At 51.0% G+C, this 21786-nt stretch overlaps 1 protein-coding gene across 9 annotated transcripts in view; it reads right to left on the reverse strand.

The window, feature by feature from the left end:
* Positions 1-21786, reverse strand: part of ATP9B (ATPase phospholipid transporting 9B (putative)) — a 217169-nt gene that overhangs the window by 72800 nt on the left and 122583 nt on the right. For 8 of the 9 annotated variants that reach the window (XR_009345865.1, XR_009345864.1, XM_059139646.1 and 5 more), the window contains one exon: positions 7274-7434. The exons of the other annotated variant lie outside the window; for it this stretch is intronic. Coding sequence is in view for 6 of the 8 variants with exons in the window: in XM_059139646.1 (XP_058995629.1) it covers positions 7274-7434 (161 nt within the window). In the remaining 2 variants the exon portion in view is untranslated. The remainder of the gene's footprint in view (positions 1-7273; positions 7435-21786) is intronic. 9 annotated transcript variants of the gene reach the window in all.

Genomic DNA, 21786 nt, shown 5'->3' on the forward strand with positions numbered 1-21786 from the left:
CTCAGGTCACAGGCTAACTATAAGAACAACCAATACAGCTTAAAACCTTTCAAACTAGTGGAGAGAAAGTGGAATTATAAAAAATGGTAAGTAAAATGGTGAGACAGGAGGAAAATATAGAATAGTAAGTCATACTAAAAAAACAAAATAAGATGGTAGGTTTAAAGCAGAAATACAACAGAATCACAATACCTGTGTAGGCAGCATTTGTCGGAGTAGGTAAAAATTAAAGGTGAGAGACACACATACACACACACAGAAGGGAAAGTGCAAAATGGAGCAAGACAAGCCAAGCACATCACACCCAGCAGGCACAGCTACATGAGCTTAACACGAAGTAGAATTTAACGCAAAAAACTTTCCCAGAGGGGCGCCTGGGTGGCTCCGTGGGTTAAGGGTCCGACTCTTTCAGCTCTGGTCTTGTCAGAGGGTTATGGGGTCAAGTCCTAAATCAGGCTCCGTGCTCAGGTGGAATCTGCTTGAGGATTCTCGCCTTCTGCCCCTCCCCCATTCTCTCTCTTAAATAACTCTTTAAGAAAAACAGCTTTAGCAGAGATAAAGTCACTTGATAATGAGAAAATACTTAACTCAGCAAAAATATATAACAGTTTAAATCTGTATACATCTGATACCAAAGCCACAAAATACATAATTCCAGCAACAGAACTCCAGGGAGAACAGATTCCCAACACCAATGAGAGAGTTCCACACGGTGCTTAGTAAGTGAGAGAAAGGAGAAAAGCTAGCAGGGGTGCAGAGAAACTAAAGCACAAGATAACAATCTTGGTTTACCAGACATGCTCACATTCCAGCAATCCAGCACCCAGGTTTAAGTCAACTAGACATCCAGCCCTACAATGCATCTCAGCTAAATTCATGCATCTGAAATGAAGGTATATTCTTTGAAATGACACAAAAAACTAAGTATGAACACAGATAATAATTAGAAAATGCAAACACACTTGTAATAACCACTGGTCAAAGAAGAAATCACAGTGGAAGCTAAGAGATATTCTGTACCTGACAGTAACAAAAATACCACTACAGAAACGTCTGGAATGTAGCCAAAGCAGTATTTCCGTGCGAATTTATAGCTTCAATGACATATATTCAGAATGGGAAAAAAAGGCTGAAAATTCTAGTAAAAGTTGGGCAAGGTTTCCATGGAGAAATTTTTTTAAACTTCAAGATACTGCAGAAGACCTAAAAAATTAAGAGAGATATGTTGGGGTGCCAGGGTGGCTCTGTTGGTTGAGCAGCTGACTCATGATTTTGGCTCAGGTCATGACCTCGCTCCACGCTCAGCAGGGAGTTTCCTTAAGTATTCTCTCCCTCTGCACCACCCCCTCTTGCTCCCTCCTTCTCTCCCTCTAAAATAAGTAAATCTTTTTTTAAAGATTTTATTTATTTATTTGACAGAGACACAGAGATCACAAGCAGGCAGGGAGGCAGGCAGAGAGAGAGGAGGAAGCAGGCTCCCTGCTGAGCAGAGAGCCTGATGCAGGACTCCATCCCAGGACCCTGGGATCATGACCCAAGCCAAAGGCAGAGGCATTAACCCACTGAGCCATCCAGGCACCCCTAAAATAAATAAATCTTAAAAAAAAAGTTGAGAAATGCTAGATTCATGGCCTGGAAAATTGAATATTAAATGCAAATGGCCAGCCAGAACAAGGGTACTCCTGAAGAACAGAAGGAAGAAAGACCCATTCTAGAAACCAGTAACTCAGGACAAAGGGTCAGACTTCCAGCAGACTGTTCTTTGCTCAGGAATAGACAACCCCCCAAGGGAACAGCACAGGAGACCCAAAGCAGCCTATGCGTGTCTGAGTCCCAGTGTATGACAGAGGAGCTCGAGGCCACTAGGGAACAGTCCTTCTGACAAGGGATGCGGAGACAACCGGTGTGGAAAACAGTGACACCTGAAGATCCTGTTTCACACGATTTAAAAAACCCATCACTTCCAGCGGTCAAGGACCACCCTGCTATGCTTTTAGAAGCTAACGCAGGAGGATAGCTCCATTGTCTGGAGAGTGGCTCAGAGCAGCTTCCTAAACAACATACGGACAGTGACAACCAAGAGCAAAAAAGACTTAAAATCTGACTATGCAAGATTACTACTTTCTCATAACTGCACCAACTGTAAAAACTCAAGCTACAGATTGAGAAAGACTATCCGTATGATGCGGGCCTGAGAAGAAGACCTGTATCCTATGAACACCTACAAACTGCCCAGTAGGGCAGACTACCCGACGTTAGGAGAGCTGGGGACAGTCTTCCGTGACTGGCTGCTCCGTGCTCTGGGGCTGCACACCTGCGGCCTCTGGAATCTTTCTTTTCCCTGGCGGGCAGTGCCAGCCCGCAGCTGGACAGCTCTGTGAGCCCACTTCCTGCCTGTCGGTTCTGGGGAGCCCAATGGGCTTCTCTCACTGTATCCTGTCTCTGCTCCTTCCAGCCCGAGCTGGCAGTGCTTCTGCTGAAACAGACTCTCAAAACCTCTGTGCGTCTCCTGTGCATGTCATGGGGACCCACGCCCCCTCACAAAAGGCTTCCACACAGATTTCCCTCGGATAACCCAATCTGCTTCAGGCTCTGGCCGAGACGGGTGAGTCCATGAGTCACAATCATAACCTCTTCAGCAAAAAGCCGTGCAGCCACACCCTGGCCCTCCTTCCCTGCATGCTTTCCAAACTGCATTTTCCAATACGGGTATCTTTCGCAATCTGGATGGGCTGCAAATTTCTGCCGCCACTGTCTGGTTTCCTAGGCCGGAAACACTCTTTACCCCAGGCATTCGCCAAGCATGCTAAATGGAGAAGGAATCCCTAGTGGAACGTTCAGAGAGTCGACTTCTAGGTTCTGATGCGAATTCTATACCCACATTACCTGCCGCTCTGAATACTCTGTTCTTACTGCGCAGTACTCCGAGCACTGGGTCCTCAGGCCTTCCGGCAGCTAAGTGGCAGAATGGGGCTCCCACCCACTGCACGACTTTTGACGAGGTGGGCCCACGTGTTTCTCAGAAGGGACAGAGTCCTCACCACCAGCACCTTCTACTGCCATCACCCACGCACGGTCCCGCGAGGGTAGAAGCCCCCTGACCCGGCACTGACAGGACAGTTTTCTGAAGCGTCAGCTAGAACGTGACACCTCACTGGAAAGCATGTGGGGAGAAGCGCTGCTGGGCCCACACGCAGCTGCAAGCACCCGGCCTGACGGGGTCTAACTGTGCCCCGAAGAACTGCGGTGGTGCGGGTTTTGTCAGAGTGACACAACCAATGCAGGGAACATGGACCCATTCCCATCACGTGACTTAAGCCCGGTCATATTTTCCTTAAAAGACAAAGTAAACTATCAGGTGACTCAAAACTATTTTGTCAAGAAAAATTTCCATGAAACAGCCTCAGTTTGTTAAATTTGAAAGCCAATGAAACCAACCAACCAACCAGAAACAGATTCCCGACACAGAGGGCAAATGGGTTACCCCAGGAGAGGGGGCGGGGGACGGGTGAGGCAGGTGGCGGGGATTAACCAGTCCAGGCCTCCAGCTGAAAAACAAGGGAGTCACGGGATGAAACGTAGAGCTCCGGGAGCCTCATCAGCAACAGTAATAGTGACCGTATGGTCACCGACCGACGGCAGGGAGCGCCGGGTAAGGTGCGCCGCTGTCCGATCGCTGCACTGGACGCCGGAAACTAATGTTAACTCTGTGTATCAACTGTACTTCCATTAAAAACACGTGTTAGGTCACTGGAAGAAAAAGCACTTAACCTTCCAAAATTGTGCACTTTGAAAAAAAGGAAAAGTTTAAAATCTATCCTTTATTAAACTGAAAAGCATATTACCAATACTAGAATGTATTATTATTCATATTTTAAGGAAACTTTGCAGAAGGAAAGCAAACTTGGTGGAACTGCATGTAAACACAAGCTCTGTAGGTCGCGGCCTGTGCTCTTCCCAACGTGCAGCTTTCATTTCTTCGGCGGAGTTAGTCTGCTTGTGTCCTCACACTGCGAGTGACGCCAGGTCTCACGCTGAAGCAGGCGTGAGACCTTCTGGAGTAGACAGAGGTGCAGGTACCATTCTGTCTAGTAAGTCTCTCCACACTTGACTGAACACGTGAATATAAAACCGTTGACTGGAAAACCAGAACAAGACAGATCTGCAGAAACAGTACGTTCCTCATTTTACAAACAACTTTTAAGAAGTCTGTACGGGCTAAATGAGAAAAGGTCTATGTGTAAATATTGTATATTTACATATACATAAAAATGCATATTAATATTTACAAGTCTGTATATGTACACATTTCTGAAAAGCCTTATAGTCTTTACCAATGGTAAAATTGCAGAAAATATATATTTATTTCCCTTGCTATTCGGTATTATCTAATTTTTTACTATATACATATATATATATATACACAATTGAAAAAAAAATGAAAATTGGTATCAGCTTAAAATTGCTTATAAAGGGGGCCCCTGGGTGGCTCAGTGGGTTAAGCCTCTGCTTTCATCTTGGGTCATGATCTCAGGGTCCTGGGATCGAGCCCCGCATCGGGCTCTCTGCTCCGCGGGGAGCCTGCTTCCTCCTCTCTCTGCCTGCCTCTCTGCCTGCTTGTGCTCTCTCTCTCTCAAATTATAAAAAAAAATCTTTAAAAATGCTTATAATGTATTACATCTCATAACCATAATTCATTTTTCTTGTTAACTTGATAAAAGGAAAAGTGTCAAGTCTTTTTATACTGTCATGCTGAAGAAATTGGAGAGTCCACAGGAATAAAGTATTTCATTGAAAAACACTATAAAATTTCAATGGTTTTCAATGGTTTCCACCGGTGAAATACAGGAGTGCCCTAGAGAAAAGGAACAGCACCCCCACTAGGCCTTTGCATTGTATGACAGTCTCGAAAGGCACATCATAAAAACACGTTAGAACGGGCAGAAGAGAAACGAGATTAGTGAAAGCAAAAACCCCCAAACTAAACCAAACCAAACCAAATTACTGAGAAAATGGGTGTTTGCTCTATGGATATGGGAGTAGCAGACTTTTGTTGGCACTTGCAGGAGGAGTGTGCCAGCAAGTTAACACGTGCTGTGCCAGTCACTACGGACACAGCCGGGCAAGGGGGCTCCCACGGGCAGTGGGGTCCACATGGGAACGTGCGGTTCCTGTTAGGCAGTGGTGTTCACACCGGGGCTGGTTCACATCAGGCACTGGGGTTGGTTCACCGGGCAGGGGGCTGCGTCACACCGGGCAGGGGCGCCCCCACTGGGCCAGGGGGGTTGGTTGACACCACACAGGGGGCTCCCTGAGCTCACACCTTCCAGCAGTAAGTGCTGCTGGTGCCTAGTGGGCTGTGTGTGGGCTGCTAGGCACGTGGCCGACTTTCCTGTGGGGAGCTGCAGAAGGAAGCCTTGTAGGCCCCAGATTCGAGTCAGGAGGCTCTGGGGAGAGCTGTGACACTCATTCAATGCAGGAGTGACACCAAAGTCCTTGATCTAGGGAGCAACAAGCAACAAGTCAAGCCAAATCAGCAGATAAAACCTGCAGAAATGGGTGCTGAGCGTGAGGGAAGGAAGGCTTCCAGGCCACTTCTGGGAGACATGCCCACGTGTGCCACGTCTGGCAGCGAACTCTGGGTCGTATTTACTGTACAAGACTGAAAACACGAGCGACGCAGACTCACTGCATTTGCAAACTGACTGTCCTTTGGGGCCATACTTCCCACATCCTTGCCCTGAGAACGTGGTGCGTGTCGGGCACCAGGCCGGCTGGGCCGCGATGGCAGGAACCGTGTGGAGGCGCTCTGTGCCAGGTTCCACGCACGCATCTGGCCTACAAGTGCATCCACGTCCCTGTAGGACGCCAGGCGACGTGCTTGGCACAGGTCGGGTTGGCGGGGGGGTGGGGGGGGGGCTGTGACCAGGCCTTCGGACTGCTATTGACCAGTTCGGTCTCAGTAGAAAGGGTCAGTTCCAGAATGACTCCTCAATAGCTCTGGTCTGCCCATTTCCACTTACCAGGGAGTTTCTGGGGACAAGGATGAGTCACCAGAGCCCCTGCTGGCACTCGCTATGTGTCCATGGGGTGAGGAGATGCCGCACGGCAGCACGACAGCTCGACAGACTGTGTGCACACTCGCAGCTGCTCAGAGCAGGGCAGGACCTGCGGAGCGGGTCCCTTCAGAAAGGGTGAGATGTGCCCTCGGGCACGCCGTGCTCTGTTCTCAGCCCTGAGCCCGACGAGCCCCCTGTCCTCACGGAGCGGGTGGGCACAGAACCGCAGACCAGCAAGAGCAAAGAGCAGTGACCCGTGGGGACGGCAGCAGAATTAAACAGGCTGACGGGACACCAGGTGGCCGGCCGGGGCCTCCCTGAGCACGCGGCAGCCCTCCCCGGCCGAGAAGGGCCAAGCCCAGCGTGCACTGTGGCGGTGGAGGGGAACGCGGGGCTGGAGGGGCGGGCTGGCCACGGGCCGCACGCCGGGTGCCGTCACGGGCGCCCGGGGGCACGCGGCAGCTCGGCTTCGGCCCTGTCCGTGAGTGAGAGACATCGCCTTCGGACAAACTTGTGGAGAAAGCTGGTCTTTCTCTTCAGAACGTTTCCAGCCCTGGCAGGAGCGCTCTAGCCCGGCTGCCTCTGTTCTGTGTCACGGAAGATGCTGCTTCCGGCTTCACTCAGGGTTTACTGGGCTCTAACTGCCCCAGTGTCCAGTCACAGACACGAAGCATCTTCTACAGTGTGTTTGTGGAAATACTTTAGAACGGACTCCCATCTATCTGTAGTGCGGATGTGAGCAATCAAGCTCCACAGACACCGAGTTAATCACTCACGTCCCGGGGGCGCAGAGGATTATCACGGAGGAATCGTTCGTCGTCGAGAGGCCTGGCTCCTCCGTGCTCTCACGTGACAGGCGCACCGGCCGGCTTCCGCCACCGGCCGCAGGGACCCGTGTGGATCCAGTGGTCCGATGGTGCTGGAAACAAAGTCTATCAGCGGTAAACAAAACCGTTCCTGGTTTACCCGGAAACCCCGCCCAGTTCTTGAATAGATTGCCGCAACACTCACACCAGGACAGAGCATCAGATCCAACAAATGGACTCCGCCCCCCACGGGATCTTCTAGGGAAGCGCGCCGCGTCGCGGTCCCCAGCGCTCTCGGCGGCTCCCTCTGCGGCTCTGTGCCGCCTTCCCGCTCGCCGACAAAATAAATGCCCGTAAGTCATACTCCGCGAAAGCAGCTCTGTGTTTTACCTTAGTTCTCACACGTACCTGATGGGGATGATGTAGGAGAGGAGGAGGAGGAACCGAAACAGGTTGCGGTACCACGGGCCCACAAATCCTTGCAAGGTTACCATGACGACCGAGAGAGCCACTAGAGCCCCGAACAGGGCTTTGGTCAGCTGGTTGAGTTCAAGGTCCAACAACCCAACCTGAAAGGGACACAGAGAATTAGGGCATAACCATGATGTCCGCAGTATGACACACCGGGATGCATGGCGGCAACGAATGACATCCTCACACTTCCTCTGGTATGACCTTATCCACAACGAAACACAAAATGCTATTAACTCCACTCTTCTCCTGAAAAGCCTCTTAGAGATTTAGGCAGAATTTCGGAAAGGGAGTCACGATCCGCAGGGCATTTCCAGAACGGACGTACTGAGACAGCCAGGTATCCCACCAAAACGCACCCAGATCCTTTCTAAAGACGAAAATGCCGTGACAGCAGACCGGCAGACTGGGACGGGGTGGGCGCGGCGCGAAGGACGCCAGACGCGCTCCGTCTGCGGAGAGGGGACGCGCCTGTCCCTCCGCATGTGCTAACGACGCTCACGTGCGTCCCATGCAACAGTTTTACGTTCAGACAGAGGCTCCCAGGAAAGGACAGTGTCCACCATCGCCATCCGCCAGGAGCGTCCCTGAAAAAAATCCTTCTCTGAACTAAGCAGAAAAGCAACAGACCAGGTATTAGCTTGAGTGAATACCTTTTGAGTGTGCAGACATCCTACTCTTTAGGTTCTCCCAGTAAGGTCCACAGCCCCAAATTCGTTCTGTGGATCGCGTCTTAGCTGAGCAGAATGCGAGGGGAAGCTATGTCCATGGGAATGAACTGATTTTAGGGTGCATTCTGGGTGGGATCTTGCAAACAGTCAGCAGTGTTCATTCCTCAAGTCACAGGTGCACAACTTTGATCTCGAGCTCCGGCGGTCTGCCCACTGTCCCCCCCGCTGAGTCACCTGCCTGGAGGACCACACTGTGTTAGAGCAGTGGGCGGTCGCTGGGTTCTGGGCTTTTCTAAAAAGGCTTCAGAACGACACAGGGGGGAGAGTTGGGGTCACACAGCAAGGACGTTTCCTCAGGCATCAAAATGTAAGCTCATCTGAATGCTGGCTCTGCCGCCTGACGGTACGACCGGGGCCAACTGCACACCCTTGTTCCCATCTGTAAAATGGGGCTGGAGACACGCCCCATAACAAGACTCAGGGGGTGAAGACGAGGCACAGCCCCCGGCACACAGGAAGCCCCACACGTGTTCCTGTTCTTGTTCTTTGAGTCAGAAGCACCGCGCTCGGAGTCCGCACTTCCCACGTCTGCGGCCTCGGCCTTACCCTGGCCACTCGCTCTCCTCACCCCGGACTGGGGCTCACTCACCTGCTCACCAGGTGGGCTCCCTGCCGGCCCTGGAGAACTGACGGTCTCCCCTGGTGATCGCCCACCCTGCCTCCTCCTCACACGGGGGACCCCGACAGGTGACCGCTCTCCCAGCGACGTCCACTCGCCACCATCTGAGCATCTCCCCACCCTCACACAAACCGCAGAAGACCGTCATTTAAAAAAGAAAGCGACTGCCCTCACTTTGATAAAATAAATCAAACTATAATTCTCAAACTAAAACATTTGAGGATAAGTGAGCTAATTAATTAGCAACCTGGTTTATTTTTTCGTACTTCTGAAAATCCCCAATTTGGGCCAAAACAAAGTTAGCTCTCCCCACGCCTCAGGCTTCAGTCTGCGTCCGGCTGTGATTAGCACCTGCTGCAGGCCTGCAGGAGAACATTCCAGGCCGAGTCAGAAAAACACCCGACCTGGTCAGAACGTCCGGGCGAGCACGGCTGTGACGACGTCCGCTCATTAAATAAACAGAATTCGATATATTAAATATTAAATAAACAGGTCTGCGGAGCTTTCTGCTTGTGCAAGGTGACGAGAAACCGGCCCACCGAGCCTCCAGCGGCAAGAAACAGCCAGTCCAGTAGGAAGAGTGCGACGTACACCAGTGACAGAATCACAGGACACACAGCCTTCTGTCTGTCCAGCTGCTGCCAGACGCCACTCTGCGGCCTTCAAGAACAGCCTAGAAACACGGGAACCATAGAAGTAACCCGATGCTTGCCCGGAGCGTTGGGTTCGGCCTGCCCACCCACCAAGGCCCTGCAGGGTCTGCATCCTGGTCGACCCTCGGGAATCCAGCCGTAGGCCTTGGCTCCATCCCCAGCCCACAGGCTCCGCCCTCCACCCCGCAGGCCCTGCCCCCTCCCTGCCCTGCCCCCCACCCTGGGAAGACAGTGCCAGGGCCGTGGACTGAGGTGCGGTCCAAACTGAGGCTGTGTCGAGGACCCATGCTCAAGTCCGCACATGGCCACAGGTGCCCTCCGCCCTGCACAAGGAGTCACCTCTGGGCCAGGGGCCACCTCGCGGCCCTCCACCGGCAGCGCTCACCCTCCCCAGAGGGCAGCAGGCCGCACAGGAGCCCTTGTGGGCTTTTGGAAACTTTCAGCAGGCCCGCCCGGTAAGGGCTGCTCTTCCCTTGAGAGCCGGGCCACGGAAGCGCCCGCACAGATTTACCAACTGCATTTAAAGAGCCGCCCAACGAGGACAAATACCTTGCAATTTCCGCTACTTCAACTCCTACATAGTTTATGCTTGAATTATTGAGAAAAATAGGTTTTTGGATTAGAATGAAGAAAAATTAAGCTGAGGAAGTAGAGCATGTTTCAAAGCCCAGAGCCTTCTGCTGGGACAAAGGAGGCCTGAGTGTCAGGCCTGGCTGAGGGTCAGATGAAGCCATTATTCATTCCGTCGGGGAGAGAAGACTCAATTACTGCAACCCAAAGATGCTATCAATGAATGCAAAGTGCATATTTTACTCTATTCATCCAAATCCCATTAAAAAGTGAAAGGAATGATTTAATCTGGCCTTCCAGAGTTGGTCTTTTTTCTGTAATAAAATAAAGAATCACTGTCTTGCAAAACGCGTAACCACTGCCTCACATTCTCCCTGTGTCCCAGCAGTGAAAGGCTGTAAAAGCTGCAGCAGAAACAGTCAGAAACGGACACAAAGTTCCCTCTGGACAAATGCCACAGACGGGACCGACAGGAAAAGCAGCCCGCGGCACACTGCGACGCAGACAACGCCAAGGGTCCCCACCCTCCTGCCCGACGGAGACCGAGGCGCTGGGGCTCACCCGCCGGGCTCGCGAGCAGCTCAGCCCTGAGGCCCGCCGGGCCAGGTCCTCTCCCGAGCCCTCGGACCCAACGGGAAGCTTCATCACTTAACTTTTTACGTCCCCAGAGCAGGAAGCAGCTCTGCCGTCTCGCAGGTGGTGCTGGCGGAAGGACGGTTCTTCTTCTTGGAAAACCACTGCGACCGAGCTACAGCACAGAGCACCACCTAAATTCTCGATTTTTCTTTTGTCAATTCTAACAAAGTCCACTTTTAGTTAATAGTTCATATTTTCATACTCATTTCTCTAAAACGTGCTTAAAAAGTTTCTTCAACTCGCTTAAAATGCAATCTGGACTCTTAAAAATCGTAGTCGGTAATAAAAACGAGTGAACTTGTGAACTTGCAGGTTTTATAAAGAAGCTGCTTCACTTTTGATGTGATTCTCTTCCTTGTTTAAAAAAATTTCTTGAAACACCTGAGCGGGCCAAATACCTTTTGCTATGATTGTAAAACCTTTCCACCCATAAAATATATTATTAGTCACTCGAAGTAATTATGACTGTATAAGAAAAGGTAAATCAAGTACACTAGCAAGCAGTTTTCAACATTTATTGTAATTTCCTATATTAGTAAAGCAAATTTTCTTCTACTTGTCATAATATTTGTTTTATTTGAAACAACTGTGATAACAAAATTAAATACGCTACTGGAAATTTTAATCTCCAAGGGAAAATTTGTGCATAATGTCTAAGACACCACAATGGTTCTGCAAAGGGGCTGTTCTAGGATAATGAGCACAATAATTGCCTGTATAATCTAAAATGCTACTAATGGCAACGATCGCAAATCCATTTAGCTCCTCTTTAATTTATGTACCAAGTTTTAAATAGCTAATGGTTCTCAGTAAAATAATGGTTTATACCAACAATAAAGGGTAAATACGGTATTCTCCTGCTTAATCAAGAAAGGATCCGTCAGGTCTTTGTCAATGGACGAAGGAGAGCCCGCCTTATCTCCAAGACACCGCGTGGTCCCATCCGTCTCCAAGCTAAACCCGTATCGCACCACCAAGTCCACCCCAAACGGGAACAAAGGTCTCGTGCTGCACAAACTTAGTGAGACAAAAGCACAACGGGCCCTGGTACCCGCAAAATGCTGACCGTATGGTATAACCCCGGATTAGCACAAAGTGAACATCAAAATGCTTTCCCCGCTCCTTCAGAACTCACATTTAGCGTACCTGTTCCACCGGGGTGTTTTAGAGTAGCAGAGCGGTCAGACAGGAAACATTAAAAAGCCAATTCAAACTCTTGCAAAAAGCTAACTAGTATTTTATTTTGTCCAGTATTAACCCTGTACACGGGTCACATTCTGAAACACAGAAAAGCCTCCAGCTGATTTACCCCAGACGGCCCGACACAGGCGGAAGTACAGCGTTACACAGGAGAGACCACTTCGGGGAAAAATAATGATGGCCTTGTTTATCGTTCAGTAGCCGAACGCCTCTTGGACCAGCCCGCCGGCTCCTTATCGTTCAAAATTTGGATCCTGGCTAGAAAACGGAGATGGGGTGACACTTTAACCAAACTGAAATTCTTACTATAAAAAGCACACACAATCCTTTTAAATATCTTTGAAACAAATCAGCCCTATATCTCCCACTTTCTGGAGGCTTTCAAGAAATAAGAAAAAAATAAGTCATCTTTAGACCTTCATTTGTATTTATGTATTTCAAAAACTGAAACGCATATACAAACTCGAACTCCTAAATCTTACAGCAGTAACTTTTCCCATTTTGGAGTTTAAATTGAAAGTATTAGTTTCTACAAAGTGCTATACGGCCTTCTACTTCTTCCCTGCGGTCTGGTTCTCTGCTCGTCCCTGGACGTGAACTACTAGGCCTTGAGTGTCTGCTGCGCACAGACCGGCCGCACACGCACACAGGCCGGCCGCACACGCACACAAACTGGCCGCACACACACACAGGCCGACCGCACACGCACACAGGCCGACTGTACACGCACACAGGCCGCTGCACACTGCAGACGCGTCTGGGCTATTACTGCTCATCGCCTCAGTGATCTGCGAAATAAGCCGTGTCTCTCCGAGCCATTTTAGTCTATTGGCTCAGTAATCTGTGCTTTTAAAAGCTCCCTAAATAAGTATCAGTACAATTCTTAATGTTACAGTATGTCACCTTAATTTTTAAAAATCGAAATGTATATTTACACAATACACATTTTAAAGTTTGTTGTTGGAGAATATCTCATATCCTACATTTCTGCCTGCCAACAAATGCTGCCCGACTCCTCTGCAGTCAGCAACCAAGGTTTCTGCCCGTGCTTCCTACCCAGTTATTACGTAAGACAGTTTTCCGTGAATGTTGAACAATTAAAGAGAAAATGGGGTTATTATTTTTTACATGAACAAAAAAGTGCTAGTGGGAGGACGAGCTATTCAGCAAGAAGTGAAGCCACTTTGCACATCGATGGGAGGAACGCTGATCGCAGACAGGATTCAAGGTGCACCCTCAGTGCGCCGGGCTGATGCAAACTGGGAATGGTGTAGGTACACTGTCAGACCGCATGTCGGCTGGCCGACAGTCAACGTGTCCGTCAAGGTGAAATGGTCCTAAACTCTTAAAACACGCCCCTGCTAAGTCTGAAGGGGCCTGAGTACCCAATGAAGCTCTTTGGTCCAACGGCTGACCCTGCTGATCGTGGGAGAAACTTCAATGCTGGCTTTTGTGTTTCCAGTACAACACATATCCTCTCAACAGGGTACTTTCTACAGCTGACAAAAATGCCAGAAAACTGCAGACTGTCTATGAACATCTGTATACACACGTGTGCACCTCAGACTTGTCTGTGTAAAACGCAGGCTTGCTGTACGCCCCTGAAGGGCGATGTGGTCACGCTGCCTCCTGTCCGACAGCTCTGACTTGTCATATTTAGAACCGTCACTAAAGTATAACCAGTGTATCAGAAATCATCAGATTTAAAGCAATACAGTGGCTTAAAGATAAGTGGTAAATTTAATTTTTAACATTACAAAGTATTTCATATACTCCTGCATGCAACTTGGGACACATCAACGACATATTTAAAGCAAAAGTGAGTCTGAACAAACAAGCAAAACAGCCCGGAAGCGATCTGGGTATTTCATGGGTACTCCGTGCACAAGCTACACCCAAGTCCAGCATGAGTACTAAGAAAACCCCGATTTCTTAACGTACAGCACTCTTAATCTCATTTCACAACAGTCCAAGTCATTTATTTGAAAACCAGGGACACAGGACTGACATGCACAGGCCGGGGCTTCCCGGAATATACCCCGCGGGCGCTGCCCTCACCTTTCGTGCTATCTTGCTGCTGTTTGTGCGCAAAGATCCCCTCTCGAAGGGATGACATGTGCCGTTGAGCCGGCAGAGGGCGCTCGTGTTTGATGCTTTTCCCTGAATCCTGAAAGCCTGCTTTTCGCGTGCAGAACTTCCATCGCTCGTTCAACCAATTCAGCACGAAGGCATGTTACAGACACAGATTTATTTATTTATTTATTTATTTCGCCAAAAAGGGTTACCCTAAACATCGATTTTTGCCATGCAGAATTCAAAACAGACTTGACAGACTAACAGGAGGGGGATTTCCTGAACAGAAACGCACCGTCCCGGGAGGAGATCACGCACCCAGAACGCTGCGGGAATTGGCACAGGACCGCGGCACCATGGCTGCTGAGGACTTACATCTGTCACACAAACTCAGACGATAAAACCGTGACAACCGCCCACGGTGACGGCTTCAAGACCCTGCACATATCTACCTTAGTTTTGTGCCAACCGTGTCGGAAGCTATCCATGTTAAATGGTTTTGCCAATTTAAAATAACGACTTCTATAACCTAAGGTATCCACTGACCCCGGAAACCTTAACATCAACATCACTCACGGGGCTGGAATTCCAGGTCACGCATCTGGATTTCAATGTCATCAAATGAGCAGCTGATTTTGGTAATTATATACTTAACAGATACCCTACAGATTGCATCGACTTACTCTCAAATCCTTACTATCCACAAACACAATCCCCAAGAATTTGGAGTCTAGCAATGTTGTCATTGTGTTTAAAAGACAAAGCCTAGAGGGATGTGGAGGAGGGACAGAACCCAGGTCACAGGTGCAAGCAGCACCTTGCGCCCAGGGTCTCAGCCCGCGGTCACACCCGACACTCTTGGGATTTCTTTGTTCCCTAGCAACACGAAAATCAGATTTTTCTAATAATAACCCTAAATGGTACTGATACTTTTACAAAAAGGCTTTTACCAGGCTCTTCAAGAGCCCAAGGGGAAACCGTGCTTCCCGCGGAGGGGGTTGGGGGGCCGCGCCGGCCTCTCCCGCCGCCGCTCCCCACCGGCCTGCATGGGCGAGGCCGGACCAGCCAGCACAGTCTTCTTCCGGGAGACCCGTGCGTGTGCTTTTTACTTCCTCTGCTGTGTGTCCAGTCCTGTTTTAAATATCTTGTGCGTGTGTTTCAGAAACACCGTGAAACACACCCTTATTCACCCAGATCGCGCTCAGTCACCAGCGCCGGCTGGGAAGCCGTGCCGCTCCGCTGAGGGCGCGGCCACACCCGCGCGAACATCTGCGCCCCGAATGCGTGTTAAGGAAATCGGAGCCCCCAGCCAGGACTGCCAGCCGGCTGCGTCCTCCAACTGCTGAGCACCACGACCACTTCCCCTCAGGAAACCCTCTGAACTCTCCGTGAGAAGCTGGAAAATAATCTTGTGGTCCCTTTCTGATGTCCCGAAACTGAGGTGTTGAAGGACTTGTTCTGGCGAGCAGCTTGGAACTGCTGGGCCACAGGTGACAGGAAAAGGCTGGGTGTGGGGGGGCTACGGGCCACAGCGAGGACTGGCGTCCACAGGATGCACGGGCTGACGGCGGGGACATGGCCGGAGCAGCCGCTGGCCCTGGGACCTGCCTGGCACTGTGCCAGAGGCTGCTTTTTGTTCCTTTTTTAAAAAGCAACTGTACATAAGGGGGGGGGGGCTTTCCACCTGGTTTTCGTCCCCTTATAAACGTTTGGTTAAGGAACTGGTTCAAGTTTTACTAGTAAATGAGGTCATCAATTTTCAATGAAACCTTAATTTGCTACCCGAGATCCTCTCTCATAAGGGGGCACGACACAGAGGAGCCTGTAGCTGCTCAGTGACCAGCCTCCAAACGCTGCATCCAAATGCCTGCTCCCGTCACCAGCACACACATGCAGGGGTGGGTTGTGCGGGCAGTTCTCCGCCTTCGTCAACAGTCTCCACAGAACTGCTGGGTTCCGGAAGGTCCTGGAATCCGACATGGAGCGCAGCCTGCGGGGCTGCCAGGTCGAGTCCCACACCCCGGGGCAGGGAGGGAGGACGGTGAGCGGGAAAAGGACGCGGGGCCACCCCAGCAGTGCGTCTCGCTGAGCAGGGCTCCGCGCGGGAGCCCCTTCCGGCAGCCCCACGGGGACCCACGCGATACCGCCGGCCGCACGTCACACGAAGGCTGCAATGGCGTCCGGCCACGCGTCACTGTCTCCCTCCATGTTTCGTAGATGACTGTGTATATGCAGGGATTTATGGACCATTTAAGGTCTCTGCCCCAATCTCCAAACATCCGGCACCTATCGTTACATAAACCACTCAACGGTGCTTTTAAATCAAGAGTCGTTAGCTGGCTTGACAAGACCTATGACGGAGACGTTTACTGGCCTGCACGCCAGGAGCTCGGTTCACAGAGCCCGTGAAGCTCCCTGGTAATGAGACACACGCCCCCCCGACCGTACCCGCGTCAAGCACAAGGGAGACCCGCAACACACCTGAGACCAGGGTCTCAACTGTCGTGGGATGACCCTGTTGTGAACTCGGGGACTCGTTCTGCCCCTGCTCTGTGCACCCCCTCGGTCAGCATCAGCAGCGAATGACCCCCTTGTATGGCCAACGAAGAGTGACAGAGAGAGAGACACCAGCGGAGAGTGGCCGGTCGGTCTAACATCTGACTTTCAGTCAGTCCGCAGTTATGATTTACATTCTGGTTTTGCAAGAAAAATGGCATTTAGCAGATTTGCTAAAAATTTTAAATGACAAACTGGAAGTAGCTGAAGAAACTTTCCATCTGCTTTACCTCCTTTATCATGAAAACCACGGAAGAGCTTCCTCAGTGGTATCTTGGCAAAATGTAACACTATTTTAAACATCTAAAATTTTTGTGTTACTTTAGGTCTTCAAAGACATTTTATGAACCATTTCATACTTAATGGCTTGTAAGCAATCCCAGGAGTTAGGAATTGTGTGAAAAGTTGCCCAGATTGACAGATAAAGTGAAAAGGTCTGTATTAATTTCCAAATAAAGAAATGCATGGTGCGCTATCTCACGATGATTACACTCTAAAGTACCAATTAGAACGCGTCAGAAACCAGAGCAAGTTGACACTCTACAATAAAGCAAATAATTTCCAGTTGGAGGGGCAGAAAATGTTAATATGCAATGTTCAAGACTACAAGAATCTTTGTAAAAGGAAGTAGCTAATAAGGTTTAATGATGCATGTCAGGAAGCCACAGTGTGTGGGGAAACACAGCTGGCTGCATTTTGTAAACTATCTGATATACACATCTTTCTAGTTCGCGATTATCAGCTGTGCCAGTGCCACGGGGGACAGTTTAGCCTTCAAATCAGGGCATTCTTCTTGTTCTCTAAATTACAAGTAAAATACATTAATATAATACGGTGCTAGAGGCGAGTGCCCTGACTGAAGTTTACCCGCTCACAGAAGAAGAGTTAGGGACGTCTTCTGTGCAATGTCGTGGGATCCATCTCACCAGCCTGAACAGGCGACTAAGTGCTAGAACCCTCCAAACAAATCATAAAAGAGACCCAATGCCGGGATTTAGGCGATTCATCACCTTCCTCAAACGGTCACCATCATGCCTTGCGCATGACAGCACAGACGAACCTCCACATGCTTGGACTGAGAAACGCCACAGCCCGCGGCTGTGCTCCCCTTCCAGGGGTGCGTGTGTGTGCGGGGAGGACCTACTCCGAAAGGCCGTATGCGTCCTGCTCACACACGCTCAGCTCTGGGGCACGGCAACGTGCAGGTGACAGCAATTAGCAGCAGATGACAGAAGCACTCGGAGTCTGTACCAGATGGCAGCCAGGGTCACTGAAGCCTTCCACAAGGAAGCCCGTGTTCGGCAACTATCAAACGTAAAAGCTCTTAGACACAAATTAATTATTCAGCCACCAGAAGACAACTGCTAGGTCACAACACTAATATCAAAAAGCTGTTAAAGCACTCGGAGCCACTTATTTTAAATGTAATTACACATATTAGCTGCTAAAAACAAGCATGCCACGTAATGATGAAAAGGTTGCCCTAAACTAAGAGAGCTAAAATTCTAGTAATTAGTGAATTGTCTTACGGCAGAATATACTCACCAGGTTCTCCCTCTGGATGAGGCTGTTTACGGCAGAAGCCGGGAACAGCCACGGCCAAGGGGGTCTGCACAGAGCGCTCCCCGGACCTCAGCGGCCCACGGAGAACACACGTGACGCAGCAGGAAGAGGGTACGGGGTCGCGGCTCCTCAGCAATCCGAGAAGAGTCTCAGAATCCTGGACGTGGTCTATCAGGCCTTGGTGCTCAAAAATAAAGTCTTATTACAACAGCGCAGCCAGGCCGGACGTAAAGGGACAAGTGGCAGTGAGATTCCCGAGTGGCTGTGCCATCTCGACGGGGGTCGGACCCACTGTGAGCTGGTTTAACACTGGGGCTCGTCTCCCTACGTTCTACGTGAAAAGAAGATGCTCCAGGCAACGAGACACGAGCGCATACGTACCTGGTTTGCTGCAATGACAGCAATCCCACACGAACCATGAACATAAAGGAGTTCGCTTCCGGTCTGATTAATTTCTGACGCCCACGACCTTGCCACTCCCACCCAGCCCGGCTTCACCCGGTGCTGCCGCACGACTCCTGCTGTGGGTGTTCGTGGCTCCATCACGGGTCAGCACACCCGGCTGACCGTCCAGGAGCTTCGGTCTCCTCCGGTCTGGCTTCCTGGGCCGGACGCAGCCCGGCTGTGGATGCTTCCTGGGCCCACTCATGGGCACTACAAGTGACCTCATCTTCATCTCCTCCGGTGACACTTCCCACTGACGACACACACTTCCAGCAGGTCCAAAAAATAAAGCCCGGTCAAATCTTGATTATCAATACTTTTCTTTACTGTTTTTATTTAAATGTGATAAAACTTGCTGACACGGCACCACCGACTTTGGGGAAAGTACAGACTAAAGAGAATGATTCAACAAAGCAAGTCTTTTCACCAGCAGCAGAGTAATCGAAGGACAAATAGCCCCCTCACCTGCCTGTTCTGCCTCAACTTTTCCCTCCCATGCCCTAGTGGGTTCTACCAAGCTCCAAGCAGGGACGGGCGGGGTGTGTAGAGCCCCGAGGGTCGGGCAGGAAGGTGTCCCCCAAGAGCCAGGGTGGGGGCATGTGGAAATGCAGGCCTGAAGGACTCTCAGAGACGCACTCCACACCCCTGCGTCCTTCAGCATCTCTCAGAGCTGTGACACATAATTGCTGATTAACTGTCCTTACGAAACGATGCTCTCAAGAAAACAGCAAGGTGAGACACATATTCCTCCTAAAGGATAATCATCTAACTTACACGAGAGCATTCAGACCCCAGGAGAAGCTGCCGTGAGATGCTGAAGTGCGGTTTGGTCATCAGATTTCTCTTAAACAATGATCCACCGCAGGTAAGCTAATTTTTCTTCAATTTCCTTTCAAAATAAGTATGACAAGATGGTAGGAAATGGCACCATAATGACTAGAATTTAAAGGAATCAATTCTTCCTAGACTATTTTAAGTACCTACAATACCCGGCGGCACACCCCATCTTGCCATCGCCTGTCGCCACGACAATAGGCCCCAGGCAGGCCTCGGCGCACGTGCCTTCCCAGAGCTCAGGGGCTCGCGCTTCATCCTGGGCCCCGCTCCCCGAGCACGGTCCGTGTGCACAGAGTCCGCGCGAAGGGCTGTGATGTCACGAGACAAATTCTCCGTCTTTGTTTCCCTTCCAGATGCGCGGCCGGTAACTGATCGTGGGCAGCGGGGACACGGGCAACACCGGCGGGCAGGCGGGCAGAGTGCTGCCTCCCAAGCAGTCCGTCCACACAACCAGGCGAATGGCCCCACGCGCCTCCCAGGGTGGCCGTCGGAAGCTCTTCCGAGGAGAGGTACATCTGGGCCTGCTGGGGTGTCTGGCGGAAAGGCGCACCCCGTCCCCTCAGGGCCCTCCACACAGACGAGCCGGGCTGCCTGCCCGGGACACCCTCCTGGAACCTCAGTAGCCTGGCCCACAGCTGGTACGTGGGACTTGCTCACTGAAGCCCACGGCCATCATTCCTGTTCCTGCTAAAGTCACGACGATGCGTTTACTTCTCCTCTGATCGATCCGTTTCAGACCCGAGCAAAAATGCTGTCACAGAAAAGCCAACGCGGGCGCTGCGGATCTTGCCCCTCCTGAAGTCCAAGCACCAGGACAGCGACCTCCGACAGGAGAACCCGTGGGCTGCTGGCCCCTCAGCCTCTGGTCACACACGTCACCGTCTCAACAGCAGAGGGAAGGAAGGATGGCAGGCGGATGGCGCAGCCTGTCTGCCCAGCTTGTGAGGGGGCAGGCGCAGAAGAGTGGTTCGGGCCTGGCCAGGACGGTCGGGGGCTGCTGTGCCTGCGCTACTAAGGAACTAGTACTGGCCTGGCCAAGTCTGAGAGTCAGCGGAGCTGCAGGAAGATCTGGAGCTGGCCCAGCATCTCCAGGGTGGCTGCCCCACCATCCGTCCTCACGTGGCAGTGTGTGGAGTCCGAGTAGAAACGGTGGCACCGACCTGTTTGGGTTGCCCTGCACTCGGGTCTTGCACAGCAGCAGCCCGAATGGACGGAAAGCCGCCACGTGCTTCTGTGCGCCCCTGCGCCACACATCAGGGACCCCCCTGTCTCCGTGCCTCACAGAGATACGAAGTGGCTTCCCCAGAGCCCCGAGGGGGCCCCAGCAGAGTCTTGTGCTACGAGTCACCAAGCTTCTCATTTAAAAACTATCAGCCAAACACTGAAAGGAAATGTTTCTGAGGGGTGGGGCCGAAGAAGAGAGAGGATGTTAAACACGCCAGTGTCGGGCCTGACCCAGGGCTCCATCCCACAACCCCGAGATCATGACCTGAGCCAAAATCAAGAGGCAGTCGCTTAACTGACCAAGTCCCCCAGGCGCCCCAATGCTCAACATGGGACTGGGGCCTGTAATTAAAATGCAACGTTTGCATTTAATATTTTTAATGGGAAACCAATTTGGGAATAAAAGCCTTCACTGCAACTACATATGCGTGGTTTTTGCGATGTTCAGTGAGCCGCTGTGTAGCACGCCATTCGTGTTGGACGCAGCGTTCAAGGACTCACTGTCACGGAAACACCCAGCGCTCCTCGCAACATGCACCCTCCTCGGCGCGGCTGTGCCCTTACGCAGCAGGAAGGAGAAAGTGACATTTTAAGAAGAAACTGAAACAGCATCAACAAAATCTAACTACCTGATACAAAACAAAACAAAAATCGAACAAAAGGTGTATGGAGCTCTGCAGAGAAAACTCACAAAACATTACTGAGAAAATGAATTCCTACCTGAAGAAACAAAAACGGCACACAATACTCACCCGAGCTCTGAGGACAGTGACTGCAACCCCAACCCAACTCCCCACAGCAGCGGGAGAGGACTACCGGACACAGGAACCGGCGCGCACCCACCGCACGCGCACGTGGGACAGAAGCTGCGTGGCCACGAAGGCAGGACGGACCCTCAACGTGCTTCGGGGCCCACGGAGGTCTACAGGAGAAACTGGAAACTGCCCCATCTTCCCAGGAAACATAAAGCCCAGTTCCAGATTTACAGAAATATGAGAAAAGTAACATAGAAACTCCAGCCTCTACGAGGGACTAAGCAAAACGGGTCCGTCTCTACTTGTTAGTGACGGCTTGTTCTTCCAGCCTTCGCTACTCCACACTTCCAGGGTTCTTCCGAAGGCCGAGGGCTCTCCCCTGACGACTCTGACAGACAGGCACGTTCCCTACTTCATCCAGATGTGGAGCCAAGTGGTGGTTCGTGACCAACCATCTCTGAGCCGATCTGTACTGACCAGGGCTCCTGCTCTCCCTCTCCTGGGACGTCCCTCATCCATTTCAAGGACACCCTCCTCTCTGCTGAAGACCCTCCTGTGTCCTTTGGGATGTTCTTCTACTGACTTTGTC

The sequence above is a fragment of the Mustela lutreola genome, chromosome 11 (genome assembly GCF_030435805.1).
Source record: "Mustela lutreola isolate mMusLut2 chromosome 11, mMusLut2.pri, whole genome shotgun sequence".
Lineage (NCBI taxonomy): Eukaryota > Metazoa > Chordata > Mammalia > Carnivora > Mustelidae > Mustela > Mustela lutreola.